At 49.1% G+C, this 18,109-nt stretch overlaps 1 protein-coding gene across 10 annotated transcripts in view; it reads right to left on the bottom strand.

The window, feature by feature from the left end:
• ATP7B (ATPase copper transporting beta) overlaps positions 1–18,109 on the bottom strand; it is a 73,785-nt gene that overhangs the window by 6,644 nt on the left and 49,032 nt on the right. For 8 of the 10 annotated variants that reach the window (XM_053214734.1, XM_053214744.1, XM_053214727.1 and 5 more), the window contains 9 exons: positions 17,386–17,619; positions 16,596–16,687; positions 9,561–9,688; positions 9,297–9,451; positions 8,944–9,078; positions 5,862–6,056; positions 3,758–3,940; positions 2,320–2,488; positions 511–654 (listed from right to left, as the gene is read on the bottom strand). In XM_053214734.1, coding sequence (XP_053070709.1) covers positions 511–654; positions 2,320–2,488; positions 3,758–3,940; positions 5,862–6,056; positions 8,944–9,078; positions 9,297–9,451; positions 9,561–9,688; positions 16,596–16,687; positions 17,386–17,619 — 1,435 coding nt within the window. The remainder of the gene's footprint in view (positions 1–510; positions 655–2,319; positions 2,489–3,757; positions 3,941–5,861; positions 6,057–8,943; positions 9,079–9,296; positions 9,452–9,560; positions 9,689–16,595; positions 16,688–17,385; positions 17,620–18,109) is intronic. The other 2 variants (XM_053214729.1, XM_027064760.2) reach the window with 1 other exon arrangement.

The raw sequence follows: 18,109 nt of genomic DNA, 5'->3' as shown, positions 1-18,109 counted from the left end.
TCACTTCTATAAGAGAGAACACCAGCAAAGGAAGATTCCAATCCACTGAGGCGTGAAGCCGCGGACATAACCTGAGGACTGAGACACATGCAATCCTGGAGAGCTCTGTGGAGCGGGGCAGTGGGTCTCGCTACTGGAGGGCACCCCGCGGCTAACCTTCCCGGACAGCAAACCGTGGCTGCGTCTGCAGTGATGGGGGAGGCGGGTGACCGAACGTCGGGCTTGGACGGACGCAGACAATGATAGCGAGGGCAGCGTAGAACGTAAGACCAAGGAGGCCGACACCGCCTCGCTCTGGGTGTCGGGGAAGGAGGGACACAACGAGAGAGACACCTCTAGACCGAGAACGAAGTGAAAAACTGGCAAGGCAGCCTTTTGGGCTATAGAATTTAAATTAACAGACAGGAAAATATATTTAAAAAAAAAACCCGAGAAAGTCTATTTTTGCCAGATAGCCCTAAGAAAGTTCCTTTCTGAGAGCAGAAGGCAGGGGTGGGTGGGGCGTTTTACCATCAATGGCCACCAGGATGGCTGTCTGGCCTTTCATCTCGTGATCTGTCATAGTGTCACTGATGTCGCTGGAAATGGTTAAGCCGTTGCGCCTCATCCATTCGCGGTTCCCAATCAGCACAGAGAAGGTCTGGGGGGTTGCATCTGTTCAAAAGAGTTTGTGGTTATTCCCAAAGAGTCCAATTTTACTGTGAGAAAGGACTAAAAACCGTGGGATCCTTTGAACAGCAGAATGTCCTTTCAACCGTTCTGAAAAACTGTACCTAGTAAGCCCCTCTCGTAGCACCATCCTTGAAGGACCAGGGAAAAAAGAGTAATTAATGTGTGGAATGTGAGCGTGTGGATTAAAACAGGGTGGATTAAAAGGTACATGCAGTATGTGTGAAAATGTTATGAGCCCATTAACCATTAGGCAGTGTTCTTATTTGCCTTTAAGAGGTATTTGCTGGTTCTTTTTCTGCAGAGATTTGAAGCAGCAATTGTAGCTTGGTACAGATGCCTGACCCAAGGGGCATCAGCAAATAACTAGTCTCTATCTAGGAAATGTCTTAAAGCTGTTGCTCCTAAAAGTCTAGGCGAGTCTTCCCCTGTCACCTTTTTTTTTTTTAAAGATTTACTAAAAAAAATTTTTTTTAATGTTTATTTATTTTGAGACAGAGAGAGAGAGAGAGAGAAAGAGAGAGAAAGAGAGAGGGAGGGAGGGGCAGAGAGAGAGGGAGACACAGAATCCGAAGCAGGCTCCGGGCTCCGAGCTGTCAGCACAGAGCCCGACGCAGGGCTTGAACTCATGAACTGCAAGATCATGACCTGAGCTGAAGTTGGACACTCAACCAACTGAGCCACCCAGGCGCCCCTCACCCTTTTTCTTTTTAAACGTTTATTTATTTTTGAGAGAGAGCGCACACACACACACACATACACACACACACACATGCTGGGGAGGAGGAGACGGGGACAGAGGATCTGAAGCGGGTGTGCTGACAGCGGTGAGCCTGATGCGGGGCTTGAACTAACTACAAGATCATGACTTGAGTTGAAGTCGGACACTTAACCTACTGAGCTACCCAGGCACCCCCATCTCCTGTCACCTTTTAACTCTGTGTGCCACTAACTTAGGTGTCACCACACAAACCAGTCCCCGGAACTAAATGGAAGGGTCACCCTAGGGTTCTAAACTGCTAGAAGGTGGCAGGTGGCTTCTAACAATATGCATTCCCAAGCAAGACTGAACTACCAATGCACTTAAGAGAGAATACTCGACACGGGGTTTTGGGGTTGGGAGGGTTTCTACACTCTTACGGCGGTGGCTAGCAAGCTATGCTTAGAGTCAGAAAAGCCGCTATTTGAAGACAGCTGTCGCTCCACGCAGTACCCCTTCTTGGCTTGGGCAGACCATTCCCCTCTGCATTCTCTGCCGCCAGCTCTGTAAACACGACACATCCCGTCAGAGCTCCAACGCACGGGAGGGAGACGGGAAGGGCAAAAGCAGAATTCCCATCTGTCTGCTTTGTAGCTTAGGAGAAGACCCACTTGGGATGAAAAAGAGGAGACTCAAAATTACGGGTCGCAGAAACAACCCTCTATGAATTTCAGTAGCGTCAAGACTCAGATGCATCAGAGAACACAACAGAGAAGCCTGGGGGTTTCCTGGGGGAGGCGGGCATGCGGCACCCCAGCCATGAGCCACCCCCATCCATAGCAGGGGACCCAGCAGTGCTGGCCCGGGCTCCCTGGTTTGGCACGCCGCCACCTGAGCCAGCCGGACCCCACCCCTGGCAGGCCGGGCAGAGAGACGAGGGCCAGGGGTACCTGTCTCCTCAGGGACACCGCCAGCGCCGTTCGAGACCCCAGCCTGTGTGCTCCACTGGCGCTTGCCGTGGGCCAGGATGCCCTCCACGTTGCTGACTTTACAGCCAATTCCGCAGCCTGGCACCGCCTGGAAGTCTGTGCAGTACCCCAAGGTCTCTGTTCCCAGCTCCTGTGGAGGCAGGGAGGGAGGGGAGGTGAGTAGGAGGGAGGACAGACCCGGGAGCGGGGCAGGAAGGCACAGCACCAGCCAGAACTGAGGGGTAAGCAGGACCGGGAAGGGGAGGAGACGGACTAGTAACTCTGCAATCCCTTCTCTTATCCGACACCGACACTATGATTATTAAACTGATGCTTCATGATACTGGACAAAGGGCAGACTGAAAGCAGAAGAGCAGTTCACAGCAAGTGCCTCAAATTAAAGGAGGTGGGAGAGCAAAAAGAGGAAAGATTATTTTTATGTTGCAAATCATTTCATGAAAGCGATGGAATGGGGAAACGGTAACAGAGCCGCTCTGAGCCCAGCAAGAGGGTAACCACCCCTTTACAGACCCTGGGGGACGAGGACAGTGGCAGGAGAAAGGACTGAGGAGCTGTTTCATCTGGGTTAGCTACGCAGCAGAGGAGGGCTGAGAGAGCACAGCTCATCCTGAAACATCAGGAGAGAGGGGACACGGTGGTCCGAAGGACCCTACACAAAATGCCAAAGGAGATTTCTGGAAGAGTCCCTGTCCAGGTGGAGCTGTCCACGTTTCCCCCAGGCATCCACACCACCTTTCTACATTCACATAATCCTATTCGCCCAGACCGTTTAGAATTTTTGGGGGCAATATTCCGGCACATCCCGCTGCCTCTATGTTTAGACTGAAAACGGAAAACTACACAGGCCTTTCCTCTGGAGAGGTCGAAGGATGACCGCTTCCCCGTTAACTGCCAAGAACCCACGGGGCGTTTCGCTCACTGCTGCTGGTTCCTCTCCATTTCCCCGTCCCCAGTTGAGGGCTCCCTCCTTGCCTCACCCCGACCCCTCATTTGGTTTCGTATCCCTCTTGCACTAAGTGCTCGTAAGGGACCGAACTGTTCCACCATCTGTCCTTCCCACCCGACCACCAGCTCCCAGAGCACAGAAGCTCGGTACCATCTCAGTAAATGAGCGTTAACGCTGAACTGCTTTTGTGATAATCTGGCAACGGGATGAGGGACCCAGCGCTGTGGGCCCTATCTCCAACCTGTTGCTCCGCAGGGGCTGCTGAGGGGTTTCCGGACCCCACAAGCCAAGGCCTCCCGGAAGGCAGCTGACTCCGGTCACAGAGGCCAAGGAGGAAAGGCCTGTGAGGAGGAAGGCGCGTGGAGGCTTCCAGCCCAGCCGGTGACAGCAGGGGAGGTGGGGGGGGGGGGGGGAGGGCGCGGGGCGGGGTGAGCAATGCCCAGGTCGACATACCTCTTTACAGTACTTGGTGACTGCCACACCCAGGGGGTGCTCGCTGCTGGCCTCCGCAGTCCCCACCACAGCAAGAACCTTCCTGAGGGGCAGCGTGGCCATATCCACGAGCAGGAGGACCCTCATGACCTTGGGGACCCCGTGGGTAATGGTGCCAGTTTTGTCAAACATCACAGTCTTTATCTGCCAAAACAACCACACCTTGGTGATCACGTATACAGATGGAAGGGACTTGAAGAGTCCACACAACCTTGAGGCAGAACTCCACTCAACTAAGCTCGAGTGAGTAACATCCCTTCATGACTCCATTAACTCAATCCTCCACGATCAATCCCGGGTTCACGCATTCCCGCGACAAAGACACTGTCTCCCTCTCAGTCCAGCTGGAACAATCCGCGCTGTGACTTAACCCTTGCCAGGTCGAGCCAGAAACTGTCACTCCAGTGTGACAGGAGATGGCATGGCACCGTCTTCTGGGCAATGCCACCACGCACATCTGTCCGTGTCAGCGCCCTGCAGTGTCTCTGCGGCCGCCTGAGAATAAGGCGCTCACACTGCAGCTGGAGGGAGGGGAAGGCGGTGCCCCTGGCCATGTAACCAACCACCAGAGCCACTTTCTCCGCCTGTCCCACTGGGTCCGTGGTCCCCACGGGTCTGGGCTCCGCTGGTCGGTCCCTGTGTCCGCGGCCACAGCCCAGCGACCCCTGAACTCCACACTCCCCCAGGCCCCAGGCCCTGTCGAAGGCCAGCTGCTCGCCGTGCCCAGACTGCCCCACAGGCCCGGCTCTCCCTCACTTAGCAAACAACACTCAGCTCTTTGTCTCTGATGCCGAGCGCCAGCCTCAGCAACGCACGTAACTGCTCTTCCTCCAACAATTCTTGCCGCCTTTCGTCCCTCCCTCCACTCTGCAGGCACAGCGGTCTTCCCAACAAGTAACCCAGTTCCATCCTGCGGGGCTTCAGACCCCTCCATGGCCCCTTGTTGTTCTTGGCGTTAAGTTCCGGATCCAATCTGGAGTTAACAGAAACTCCCAGGCCCTGCCTTCCCTGACTTTCTCCCTCAGCAGCCTCTTCTCCTGCCAGTCTCTCTCTCTCTCTCTCATTTCCTTCTGGTCCCTCATTACTTATTCAGCAAGTAACTGCTGAGCGCTTCCGATGTGCCGGACCCTGGGCAAGATGCTGGGGACACAACGGTGAGAAAAGAGTTCCCATTCCTGATCTTATGGAGCCTATGATAGGACAGTACAGCCTCCCCAGGCTGTTCCACTGCCAGAACATCCTTCCCAACCTCCGCTGTCTGGCTCACTCTGGCTCTACTGGTTGGTCCCAGGTGGACCCCCTGTACTTCCTTTCCTGCCTCTGCACCCACTCACCCCCAGGCCGACACACACAAGTGAAGGTTAGGTCCCTGCTAAACCACCCTGCCAGCCTCCCACGCTCTCACGGATTTGTGGTCTGCATACTCCACACCTGCCTCTCCCACTAACGTGTGAGCTCCCTCACAGCAGAGGCCCATGGCCATTGCCAGGGCCTAGGACAGGACCCACACACACAAAGTAAATGCTCAACAAACGTAAATAAACGGAGGGATGGAAGGTTAGGGATGGGCATGTTGGGCCGAAGAAAGATTCTTCATAAACACGGTTGCTGACTATTCCACTCCCGGGAGTGAGGATCCCTCTGCTAATCACATGTTTGTGCTCCAGTACTGTCTGAGCCCGGCTCCCCGGGTGTGAGTCCCAGCTCTGCCAAAGCTGTAGGCCTTTGGGCAAATTGCCTCACCTCTTCCCGCTGTAGCTTCCTCATCTGCAAAACGGTAATAATAAGCACCCACCTCAAAGAGTTGTTAATGAGACGAAATCAATTTGTATTTAATCTTACAACTCTTAGCTGTTGTTGCTATCATTCCCAGTTAGTCCTGGCTTTCTGTTTTATTTAATTAACGGAGTGCCCTCGAGCCTCTTCCAGGTTGTCTTCTTAATACAGAATTTAAACAGATAGCATTTTCACGAGGACTAAGTTTCAAAAAAAAAAATCACACAGCAACAGCTACAAAGTCATTCCAGCCAAGACCCCAAAGGACAGGCAGGAGAGCAAGGCCAACCTTGTGGGCCATTTCCAGAGGCTTGCCTCCCTTGATGAGGATGCCATTCTGGGCGGCCACCCCGGTGCCCACCATGACCGCCGTGGGTGTGGCCAAGCCCAGCGAGCAGGGGCACGCAATGCAGAGCACCGTGATGGATGTCTGGAACGCAAACCGGATGATCACCTCTGTCTGGGAGATGTGCTTGTTGGGGGTCTGAAAAGAGGAAACAGATACAGGCAGGCTGAGGGTTAAATGAGGGATCCCACGGACTCCTAATCACATGAGAACATTTCAAGGCAGGCAGGGGGACCTGAGTCTGTGTGACGAGTGGGGGTTTGGGAAACATGGTGCGTTCCACTCTGCCTCAGTGTTGTGTTATCACATGGTTCATTCACTGTTCCCCAGCCCAGTTTTCCAACCTGATCCCACAGGCTTTCCTCTGAGAGAGGCATGATGAGAGGTATATGAAACTCTGCTGGAGGAAGGAGCATGGACTCTAGAATCGGACTAGGTATATCCATTTCCTGGCCCTGACACTAATTTGACTTCTCTGGGTCTCAGCTCCCTCACATACAAAACGGAGACAATAATACCAATAATGCCCAGCTGGTTGTTATAAGGGTTAAATGAGATTATATATATATATATATGTACACATACATATAAACATATAAATGTGCATTGTACAATATCTAGCAGAAGAAAGGCACCTAAAAATTGTAACTATTACACTTTCCGTATTACATAGTAACAATATTACATGTTATTTTTATCATTCTTATGAAAACTTTAAAAAATCATAGATCTCTAAGGAATCTATCCTAAGATGATAATCATACAAGTGGCTAAAGATACAAAGATACTTATCACAGCGTTTTTTATAATGGCAAAAAACTAGAGACAACCCATAGGGAATGAATTAAATTGTGGGTATGAAAAAAATAATTGTGGGTATGATGTACATAATGGAATATTATGCAATTGTTGAAATCATGATGTGTATCTATCCTTGCTGACATGGAAAGACATCAGTAACACTGCTGGATAAAAAAAGCAACCACAAAATGGCATGTGTTGTGACTGAATTAGTGTGAAATTATCTGCCCATATCTCTACATAGTCCTTCAACAATACTGGAAGGATGTTCACCAAAGTGCAAAAAACTGTTACTCCTAGGGACAGGATTTGGAGCCACCTTTATTTTCTTCTATTTTTTTCACTACTGTTTTCTTGGTAAACTCCAAACAAAAAAATATGGGTCTCTTTTCCAGTTACCTAGCGACCCACAAGGTTGTTACTCTTTGCATTCTGACATCGTGATTTATCTTGGTTTATTTTTCAAAATGGCGGCTGTCTCTGAGGTACAATCAGGAGACATCATATTCACTTTAATTATAGTATGTTTTCTAAATCAAGGATACAGAGCACAATCTCTTTAGCGTCATCTATACTTTATTCCTTGATTTTGAAAGGCAGAATCCTAAAATAAGGTGCATTATTAAAGAGTCATTTCACTTTGATTAGAAACAGTTGCATTTAGATAAAAGGACGCAGTATTTAAGACATAATTGTGGTTTTTAGAGATAAAGATGATATGATTAAAAAAAAAACACAGTAATTCTCGTTAAAATAACACTGGACACTCTGACGGGACTGGGTGGACTTCTAGAAGGTGACATGAACGTCTCCCTACAAGTGACATCACACAGCAGGGTGACAGTATCTTAAAGGAACATGCAGTACCTCATGCGCCAGCATCCTCCCTGATATTGCGGATAAAAACAAAAGAAGCCAACGTAAGATGGAAAGGCAGAGACCAGCAGAAAGTCACATATTCCAACTTGTTTGGGAATGACTTTTCCCACAGCCACGTGCCAAGGAGCTGCTCTCCCGCAAAAGTGGACATTTGGGGGCAGTCAGGTGCCATAATAGCCCCAGGCAAATTCTAGGAATACAGTCCCAGGTTACTCTTAAAAGCACTGAGGTCTCCTTAAGATGTCAGGAAGAGTTTAACATGGACATTTTTCATTTTAAGATAGGAAACTGGAGACAGAAAGTGACATCTTAGTATATGACATGCACCCTGAGAATGTAAGATGTGCTTTTAATTATGGGTATTTTTTTTTTTAAGAAAAAAATGCTCTGGTCCATGTTTCTTATATTATGGCCCTAAGGTAAAATACGCATTAGACTTGGCTGAATATAAAACACTGTTCCACTCACTGGGCAGTTATCAAATACTACACCATGTGGGCCATTCACTGTTGATGTACATCAAGGTTTCTCAGTCTCAGCACTACTGACATTTGGGGTCACATAATTCTTTGTTGTGGGGGGCTGTGCTCTGTGTGGTAGGCCATCTGGCAGCATCCCTGGTCTCTACCCACTAGATGTCAGTAGTATTCCCTCCCCGGTCAGGACAACCAAAAACGTCTCCAGACATTGCCAGATGTCTCTGGGGGCAACAAAATTACTCCCAACTGAGAATCACCACAGTTCCTATTTCTCAGGCAGAAAAGCTTTTTTTGTATTTTACACCCTTTTTGGAAGTTTGATAAAACTGTAGTTCCTAAGATCATATTCTTTAATCACTTTTTAACTCGAGAAAGTATATTCCATGGTCTCATGTTATGTTTAATAAATATTTAATTATTAAGAAGCTTTAGCGTTGCTTGGGAAGCTGCGAGGTTGAGGATGGTATTGAAGGACATAGACAGCAAAAAACATTTTTCTTAACATCTGTTAAGTAATGTTATCATGCCATCAAAATTGTGAAGTGACCTACGATATGTGCCTTATAACCCCAGAAATGGCCAAGATCACATAATGTAAATGTTTTAAGCATTACAACCGAGAGCCAACTGGTATCTGTATAATCATCTAACTAAAGAGCCAAGAGGATCTTTAAAAAAAACCTGCAGGAACAGAGTGACTGATCATCCTATCCTGGCTAAGACTTTGCTGCCTTAAGTAAGCAAAACAAGCAAATAAATGTAATGGGTAATTAAAGCCCAATGAATCTAAGACATGAGAGAATAGGATTAATGGCAAGAGGTTATTTAAAACACAGCAACCATACTGCCCAAAGCATTCAACTTACAGGAAAGTATTTCTGAACAACACCAAAATCGATAAAACCGATTATAATCCATACCACCAACGTCAACGTTGAAATGATGATGATAAATGGGACAAAATATCCACTAAACCGGTCAGCCAGTTGCTGAATGGGTGCCTATGAAAACAAAACACCAAGACCAGGGGAAATTACAATCCACAAAGAAATAAAACACCACAAGCATGAGCAAGAACTGGGGTTCCGAGCCCCCTCGTTAACTACACTTACTAATCAATCTCTACTCCGCAAAATCTGCCTGATTTTACGAAGCTCTTGGAGTCATTCCTAAAATGAGGAAGCTGAAGTTGTGTTATTTTTTTAAATTTCTTCATTACCTTTGACATCTGAGCCTCTTCTACTAATTTCACAATCTGAGCCAAAGTGGTGTCATTGCCCACATGGGTGGCGTTAATGAGCACAGAGCCATGTGCGTTTATAGACCCAGCAATCACTGTGCTTCCGGGTTTCTTAGTAACAGGCATGGCTTCTCCTAGAGGGGAAGAGACCAACCATCATGCATTCAGCCCCACTCAGCACTCATGTGACCTGGCAGGTGCTGTGATACCCACCCAAAGGGAACATGAAACAAGCCACCTAACCTGTAATGAGGGACTCGTCAGCCATGGTACTGCCTTCCAGGACTTTCCCATCCACCGGGAACTTTCCTCCGGGGACGACCTTGATGACGTCGCCCCGCTGCACCAGCTCCATGGGTACTTGCTCCTCTCTGAAACAAATGCCACTCAAGTTACACACACAGCAATTAACTGGAGCTCACCCCTGCTGGTCTGCCACCCGGGTCAGGTTCTAGACAACGTGTTGGACTGGTTACACTCTTGGCTTTTACACTGAGTGGCAGTATTCATTTTATCTGTTCATTTACAGATTGAGTCAATATTTAGTGCACAGCTAAGTGACAGGTGCTGTACTAGACACTGGAAATACAGCTGTGAACAGGACAGCAAAGTCCCTACCCTCATGAAGACCAATTCTGCGGAAAAAACAGACAATGAACAAGACAGTCCGAGGTATTAAATAAGTGTTATGATGCAAATAATGTGACTCAAGGGCTTTCTTTTTTTTTGGGGGGGGGGGTTCACTTGGAAGACATGCTGTGACCTGGAAGACAAGAAGGGCCAACACACAGGGGAAAGAAAGTTCAAGGGGGAAAACTCTGCTAATGCGAAGGCCCTAAGGCAGGAAGGAAGGGTGCCTTTGAAAAACAGGAAGTGAAGCAGACAGAGTCCAGATCCCGTTGAGTCTTGCAGAACAGAGTACGGGCTTCCAATGTTAAGAGTTTTACTGGAAAGTGACATAATTTGATTCACATTTTCAAGTCATCGCTCTGGCTGCTGCATGAACATGGGGTGGCAGGGATAATAATAGAGGCTGGGAGAAGAGGTGGGCAAGCAAAAGATGGCAGTGGCGTGGGCCAGAGATGGCGTGAACACCCAGGGTATTTCCAGGGCATGCAGATATGCTAAATGAGTAAAGAAAAGAAGCAAAGAGGAGCTCGAAATTCTCAGTTACTGAGATGGAGACAAGTGTGCAGAAGCCGCTGAAGGACAGAGAGAGAAGAGAAGAGATGAAATAAAGACCTTCATTTTGACATGTCGGGTCTGGGATGCCTATCTGAGTCAAGTAGGGAGCAGAAAACATGACTGGAGCTGAGAGAAGAGGGCAGAGCTAGAGGTACAAATCCCGGAATTGTCAAAACACATGGTACCTACAGCCCTGAAATGGTGCAAGGTCACCTGGGAGCATAAGTGGAAAAGAGAGGGAGTTCTAGATGCAAGCTCTGGTGCCGGGGCCACACTGGAGGCTGAACAGGTGGGAGGGCCAGCCAGAGCGGCAGGGAGGCAGACGGGCCAGTGGGGGTGGCAGACTGCGGAAGCAGACATCCTAGCCTCAGCCACAGCAGGCGTCACTACCCAGACGCGATACGGGCAAACTTCATCATACTCTGCACTTAAGATCTGCCTACTTCCGTGAAGGTAAGTCACACTTTCATAAAAAAGAAAACCAACAACAAGTTTCAAATGGAGACACTGGGGGGCAGGGGCAATGCTGGTGGAGAGGCATTAAAATCAGCAATGGCTGGGTCGGGGCAATGGAAATGAATTGATGTGTGAAGGAAAAGCAATTTCAGCAACTGATGGAGGCAGCAGCCCAGCGGGATGGGCAGAGGAGAGCGCGCGAAGCGAGGAGACAGGCCGCGGCTCAAGAAGCTCTCACAGGAAGTTTTACAGAAAAGAGAGTGGAGTCAGACAGGCGCGAGTGAGTCGTAGCTGTGTGTGTGGACTGGATGCCGGTCCCCAGACAGACAGAGACACATGGTGGGGGAGAGGAGGGAAGGACAGAGCAAAGGGAGGCCGCTGGAGAACCACCCAGGGGCCACATAACACATCACTGTGCACAGCACGGGTTTGAACCACGTGGGTCCACATATACGCGGTTTTTCAATAAATACAATAGAGTACTGGAAACAGATTTTCTCTTCCTCCTGATTTTCTTGACATTTTCTTTTCTCTAGCTTACTTTATTATAGGAATAGAGTATATAACAACCTGCAAAGTAAGTGTTCATTGACTGTTTATGTTATCGGTAAGGCTTCTAGTCAAAGTAGCTGATTCGTTTCGGGGGAGTCAAAAGTTATACTCGGATTTTCAACTCTGCACTGGATCAGCACTCCAAACCCCCACTGCTGCTCAAGGGTCGACTGTTGAGAACCGTGCCTCGTGATCAAATGCTGACAAAGTCAACTAAGCAGGCTCCGGGGTTATTTTACACACTTCTTTCATTCTATAAGTACTACTATTGCAAGTATCAGAGAGAAGGATGTACAACGAGCTGCCTTATCAATGTGAGAAGGTAAAATGGACATTTACTGAGTGCACGTCCTGTGCTAGATTTTTACTTGTTTATTTTCTCATTGAATCTTCCCAAAAGTATATGAGGTAAGTGATATTCACTCCCATTTGAGCAAAAACCTGAAGATTTCTTAGGAAGGCACAGAATTGAACCCACATGCCCATTTCTTTCAATGTTGCTATGTGTAAGCGTATAAAACCCCAGAGCCAAAGTGTGCAGAGATGTTAAGTATTGACATCAAAACTTTCTTTTTTAAAAACTGTGCAGGAGCACCGTCTGCATAATGAGGATTCAAGAGTCTGTCTGTCTGTCCGTCTGTCCCCAAAGGTCTGGTGCTGCCGCCATGCTCCATGCCACCGCCTCCCTGCAAGGCTGTGAGTGCACGCTGCCCCCCCAGGAGCATACGGACGCAGTAAGCGTTTAGTGTCCCCAGACCAAGTGCCACATGTGCCACTGTGTGCACCAGGTGCCAGGGACGCAGTGGTGAACAAAAGAAGACACGGCCCTGACCCTGGGAGCTCAGAGTCCTCGTGAGGGCCCTGGTGAGTCACAGGACAGGGGTGCCATCCGGGTCAAGTCCTGGTACAAAGCCACAGTGTCCTCCATTCAACAATGGCGATTTTGTTCCAGGATTAACTGAGATGATGCATGTTAAGGACTGAGCACAGTGCCTGACATACAGTGAGTGCCCAGTGAATGCTGGTGACTTCTATTATATCACCTAATGGACATTTTCACTATTGACAGGCCTCTGCGTAGCAGGCACCGTGCTGGGCTTGGGTACAAACAGGACAAAGTGAGCCTTCCTCTCAGGAGGTTTACTGCCCAGAAGCTACAAGCAGATCCGAGTATGTAAGTTCAATAATGGCCACAATACAATCAATGGAGCAGGAAAAGAAGGGCCCTTTAAAGGGACAGGGAGTGGGGGCGCCTGGGTGGCTCAGTCGGTTAAGCGGCCGACTTCGGCTCAGGTCATGATCTCGCGGTCCGTGAGTTCGAGCCCCGCGTCGGGCTCTGTGCTGACAGCTCAGAGCCTGGAGCCTGTTTCGGATTTTGTGTCTCCCCCTCTCTGACCCTCCCCCGTTCATGCTCTGTCTCTCTCTGTCTCAAAAATAAGTAAACGTTAAAAAAAAAAAAATTAAAAAAAAAAAGCTTTAAAAAGTTTCTCATCACACAAGATCTCCTCCGAGGCCTGCGTCAGGAGAAGGAGCGCCTGCTCACTAGCGAAGGGGCGTCGGGAGCTGACAGCAGAACCTTCTCTCCCAGTGTAACCTAACTACCAAGCTTTGGAAGGTTCGCTTAATCTGTGACTTGCCCCTTTGATCTGAATTGACCACATCTTTCTAAGCCTAAACAGCTTGATTTAAGGTGAACAGCACTTTCTGGGAGTCAAGGTGGCTCCTTCCAGCGAGTTCCCAGCGTTTCTTCTTCAGAAGCTTGTGTCCCCCCAAAACACCACCCTGCGGGAATACATTTAATGGAAAGGCGGTGTTTTCCCTAGCATTTCTTCCGCTTTAGGAGTTTCTGCCAGCAGTCTGTCTACCTCACCTGTCTCCTCTCTCCTCTCCTTCCTCATCTAACACAAAGTAAAAAGACAAAGAAAAACTTAGAAGAGAACAGACACAAACCTAGGTAAGATTTGTAACTCTGTTTTCCCCACTCTAACAGGAGCCTTCAATGCAGGAGCCTAGGGACCAGGCTGTGTGGACCTTTTAAGGTCAAGCACAAACACGGTGTAATTTCACAGTCACTTCATTCACTCAATGAGTATCTGAGCACCTGCCACATGGGTGTCCCAGGGTGAGTGGAGACATGGAGTACACAGAGGAGTGACAGCCAAGCGGGCCAGGGGACAGGAAAGGCTTCTTGAGGATGTGACCCCCAAGCCGAGCCCTGAAGGACAAGACGACAGGTGAAGGGGAAGAAGAAAGGTGTCGGGGGAGACCTGAGAGCCCCTTTCTGGGAGCTGCCAGTGGGGTGTGGCCAAAACGAGGTGGAGGGACGGCGGCACAAGGGGCTGGGTCCACTGGGGACACCGGCGGACGCCGAGTCTCACGTGTGCGCTCACAGACTTCACCCTAAGGACAGCAGGGAAGCGCTACAGAGGAATGCAGTCAGATCCGGGTGTCCAAGAGACCACTGGATTGAATGTGGGAAAAGAGTTAGAAAGAGCCTTGGCTAGAAGCAGGGGGCCAATGAAGACCCTGCTGCAGTGCTGTAGGGGACAGAGCGGTGGCCTGAGCAGGCGTGGTGAAAACAGGCACCACAGACACGTCCCCGCCGGCCGAGGCCCGGACGTGGCAAGACCCCGCAGAAGGCAGAGGTCGACTCGGGGGTCACAGCACTGGTAGGCCTCATGTTACACAGAAAGTCAATGCCTCGGGAGGGCAGTGTGTGGCCAGGGGACCGTCACCTCCCAGTGGCCTGAAACACCCTTTCAGGAAGGTGGGGGGAGGGAACAAGCACCCTATTTTCAGACGGGAATCGTGCCTCACAGGCCTTGACTGACGCTCTCCCAGCACACAGCTCATCTGCGGCAAAGCCAGAAGGAACTCTGGCTTTGAAAATGGCACCACCACAGTGATGATGGCAGTAGAAGGGCCCACGGGGTGTCCACAAGCAAATACTAATCACCATCTCTGGAAAAACACGGAGCTGTGACAGGGGGAGCCCCAGCATCCTTGGGCCATTTCAGGTAGCTTCTGTCTCCTGGCAGAGACGCATGTCTCCTCATACTCAAATCAAGGCAGGAGTCCCTGTACCTGCAGCCAGTGCCTTCAGGAGCACCTCAAAATGAAAGGTAGCCAGTAAAAGCGGCCGGTCCATGGCTTTGTTCCCAGCTGGAACATTCCCGCATCTCAGAAACTCTCAGGTCATTAATTTGTGAGAAAAAGAAGCCAAAGTGTGCAACCGCTGTGGGGCCATGACAGTCGAGTGCGTGGAGCCCCCACGTGCCAGCTGCTGTCACACAGTGTCCACCCACCTGCAAGACAGGTGAGCCGGTGGCCGAGAGGGCGCCTGTCCCAGCTCTGCCACTCACCCGCCCGCCAAGGACTCTGGGCAAGTCACGCCACCCCACTGGGCTTCGGGTTCTTCCTAAAGAAATGGGGCCGTGGGAGCACCCACCCCCCAGGGGAGTGATCGGGTTAAATCAGGCAGTTTAACCTACTGGTCGCTACTGGGAATGGTATCCTGTAAGTTCTCAAATCTCAACTATCGTTACTGTAATTCTGACTCATATTCAAAAACCAACATCAGGGCAAAAACCAGTGCTTCCAGGCTGTCGTTGGCCGGTGCCTCATTCTCTGATTCATGTTTTCGGCACAGGCTCGCCGAGTACCCCCTCGGGAAGCAACAGAGGAGGGCCTGTCTCAGCCTCCAACGGCCATTCTGGGGCACACACTCACGAACCCACACTGGCCACAGTGTGCAGAACGGGCAGTACCATTGGGGTGGGGCACAGGGCTGCTTCGACAACAGGAGTTTGGACTGTAAGTCATGCTGGATGGTAAGAAGCAGCAAAGACAGACACACTGAAGAGCAATGAGACACTGACAGAGGGATGTTCCTGAGCAGAGGCCCAGAAGGAGAGGAAGGGAGCGTACAGAGGGAAGGCTAGCTTTGTAGGCTGAGTGACAGGAAACTGATGCATTTCCCACCCCGGAGTCAGAGCGAGATCACAGTCCAAAGGGGAGAGTGGTGGGGCTGGAGAGAGAATTCAGGAATGTGAACGTCTGAAATAAGCACTGCCTAGAATATGAAAACGAGGCTGACCAGGGAAATACAGAAGCCTGAATTTGTGAAAATGCCTGTATTATTAAATATGCGTTGGAGTGCCTGGGTGGCTCAGTCAGTTAAGCATCTGGCTTCGGCTCAGGTCATGATCTCACGGTTCGTGAGTTCGAGCTCCACGTCGGAATCTGTGCTGACAGCTCAGAGCCTGGAGCCTGCTTTGGATTCTATCTCCTTCTCTCTCTGCCCTTCCCCCACTCATGTTCTTTCTCTCTCTAAAATAAGAAAACATAAAAAAATTAAAAAAAAATAAGCAAATATGCCTTAAAAGCCAGTATGTGTAAGGGTTAAGAATATGGGCTGTGGAACCAAGAGCTTGGGTTATAACTCAATTCCACTACTGAATACCTGTGTGACTTTAGGCCACTTGCTTAGCCTTTTTGAACTTCACTTTCCTCATCTGCAAAATAAAGGTAATAATAGTCCCCTCCTCCTACAGTTTTTTTTTTTTTAATTTAGATGTAATACAAAGAGGTTAAAAGTGTCTGACAGACAATAAATGCTATATAAGTTCCAGCAATAATAATAACCACCATATTACTTTTGGTATCTGCTAACTATATGAAGAAGAAAAATACTTCTCCCATCTGTATTCCTTGGCAAGTTGAACCTCATCCCTCAGCCTTGTAAATCCTCAGGTCTTGCAAGGAAGGCCCAACGTGTGGACGGTGCTCCGTGCTCTGTGAAGCTTTCCCTGACCACCCCTAGCCTTCCTCTTCTCAATTCCAGAAACACGAATCACCTATACCTCTCATTTGTCATTCAGCAAACCACACCACCTTGAATTCTTGTGGATCTTGTAATCTGTAAACGCCTTATTAATTACCTGGATCAACAGGATGGACCTGGCCACACAAGTCTTTGCTGGCCCCCACAATGTCTAGTGTAAGGTCATGAACACAATGGGTGTCTCAGGTGTCTTACACAGTCTGATATAAATTGGTCGAAAACTCTGGATGAAGACAACCCACCTGATGATCAAGTTGTCCTCGCCAAGGGTCACAACGGTGGCTTCTGTGGCTTGGAGAGACATGAGTTTGGCAAGGGCTTCTGAGGTTTTGCTCTAGGAAACGGCCAGAATGGAAAACAAGCTATCATAAGCTGACCGGTGCAAACCCACACCAATGCTTACCAGGCGGGTATCAGAGAAAACCCCTGCGGAAAGAGGCCGACCCCTCATAACACAGACACAGTGCACATCAAAAGGCTCCTCCAGAATGGATGTTACTCACTGCAGTCATCTCCACACTGAAGGTACAATACCACCAAGTTCTATGAATTACATTTCAGCTGAAAAGACAGAACCAGTCTGCCTACTAACTGCCTCTTTTTTTTTTTTTAAGGTTCAATTTAATTTCTTTTAGGGTCTCAGTCCTACTCTTTTATAGAATACATTAAAATGCAGGGTGTTAAAAATGGCCTGACCGTAAGATGGAAACATGGATTTCTAGACTCATGAGCCAAATACTCAGTTATGTACGAAGAGGCAGTATATGTGCGGGCCTGAAATCCGGAGTTCTTTTCATTACACAATGCGCCTGAATAAAGGTTTCAGTAATTAACCAGATTAGCTGGGATTTCAGAAGTAGCAATCAGTTTGGAGATTAGCGATCAGAACACCTAATTATATGTCGGTTTCACATTTCTTTAAGTCTTTTGCCAGACTGTGTATAATTAGTAATTCTAAACAAGGCGTTCACATGAATTAAGACTTATATTACTGAAGACACAGTTCTTTTTTTCACCCGGAGCTGCAGTTACCTTCGCCACGTGTTCCAGCCACCGGCCCAGGGCAATGAACACAAAGAGCATGGGGGGGGTGTCAAAGAAGGTCACAGGGCTTCTCTCCGCCTTCTCAGCCACGGCCACCACCAGGATGATGACTGAGTAGGTATAGGCGATGCTCGTGGCCAGCACGATGAGCACGTCCATGTTGGCCGCCCCGTGCCGCAGAGATCTGTAGGCCTGGATGTAGAAGTACCACCCGCCAAGGAGCTGAAAGACAGAGGACAGCAACAGTGCATGAGCAGGCATCCAGTCCAAGGAGCAACCAGAGACCCGGAGGCCCCTCAGGGCTGCAAATGCTTAGACATTACTTTCTACTCTGTGAGTGACATGTAGGAAAAGTATTTCCTGATTCATAAGACTACTGGCCACAGGAACGGAGGGTCAAGGTCATGGGGGACCTTTCAAACCCACAGCACATGACCTGAATGTCCATCAGCAGAGAATGGTGGCAATGGTGACATCAATCATGGTTCATTTATAACATGGATAGTGCTATGCAGTCCCAAAAGAGAATGTGTGCTAGGTCTATAAACCACTCACCTGAAAGATGCCCATGAGACATGGTTAAGTGAAAAAGCCAGTTATAAATCAGTTTATCTAGTATGATCCTATTTCCGTTAAAAAATACAAAGTCCCAGGGTGCCTGGGTGGCTCAGTCAGTTAAGCGTCCGACTTCGGCTCAGGTCATGATCTTGCG

Source organism: Acinonyx jubatus, chromosome A1, assembly GCF_027475565.1.
Source record: "Acinonyx jubatus isolate Ajub_Pintada_27869175 chromosome A1, VMU_Ajub_asm_v1.0, whole genome shotgun sequence".
NCBI lineage: Eukaryota > Metazoa > Chordata > Mammalia > Carnivora > Felidae > Acinonyx > Acinonyx jubatus.
The sequence above is the reverse complement of the archived record's forward strand: the minus strand, read 5'-3'. Positions and strand labels throughout refer to the sequence as shown.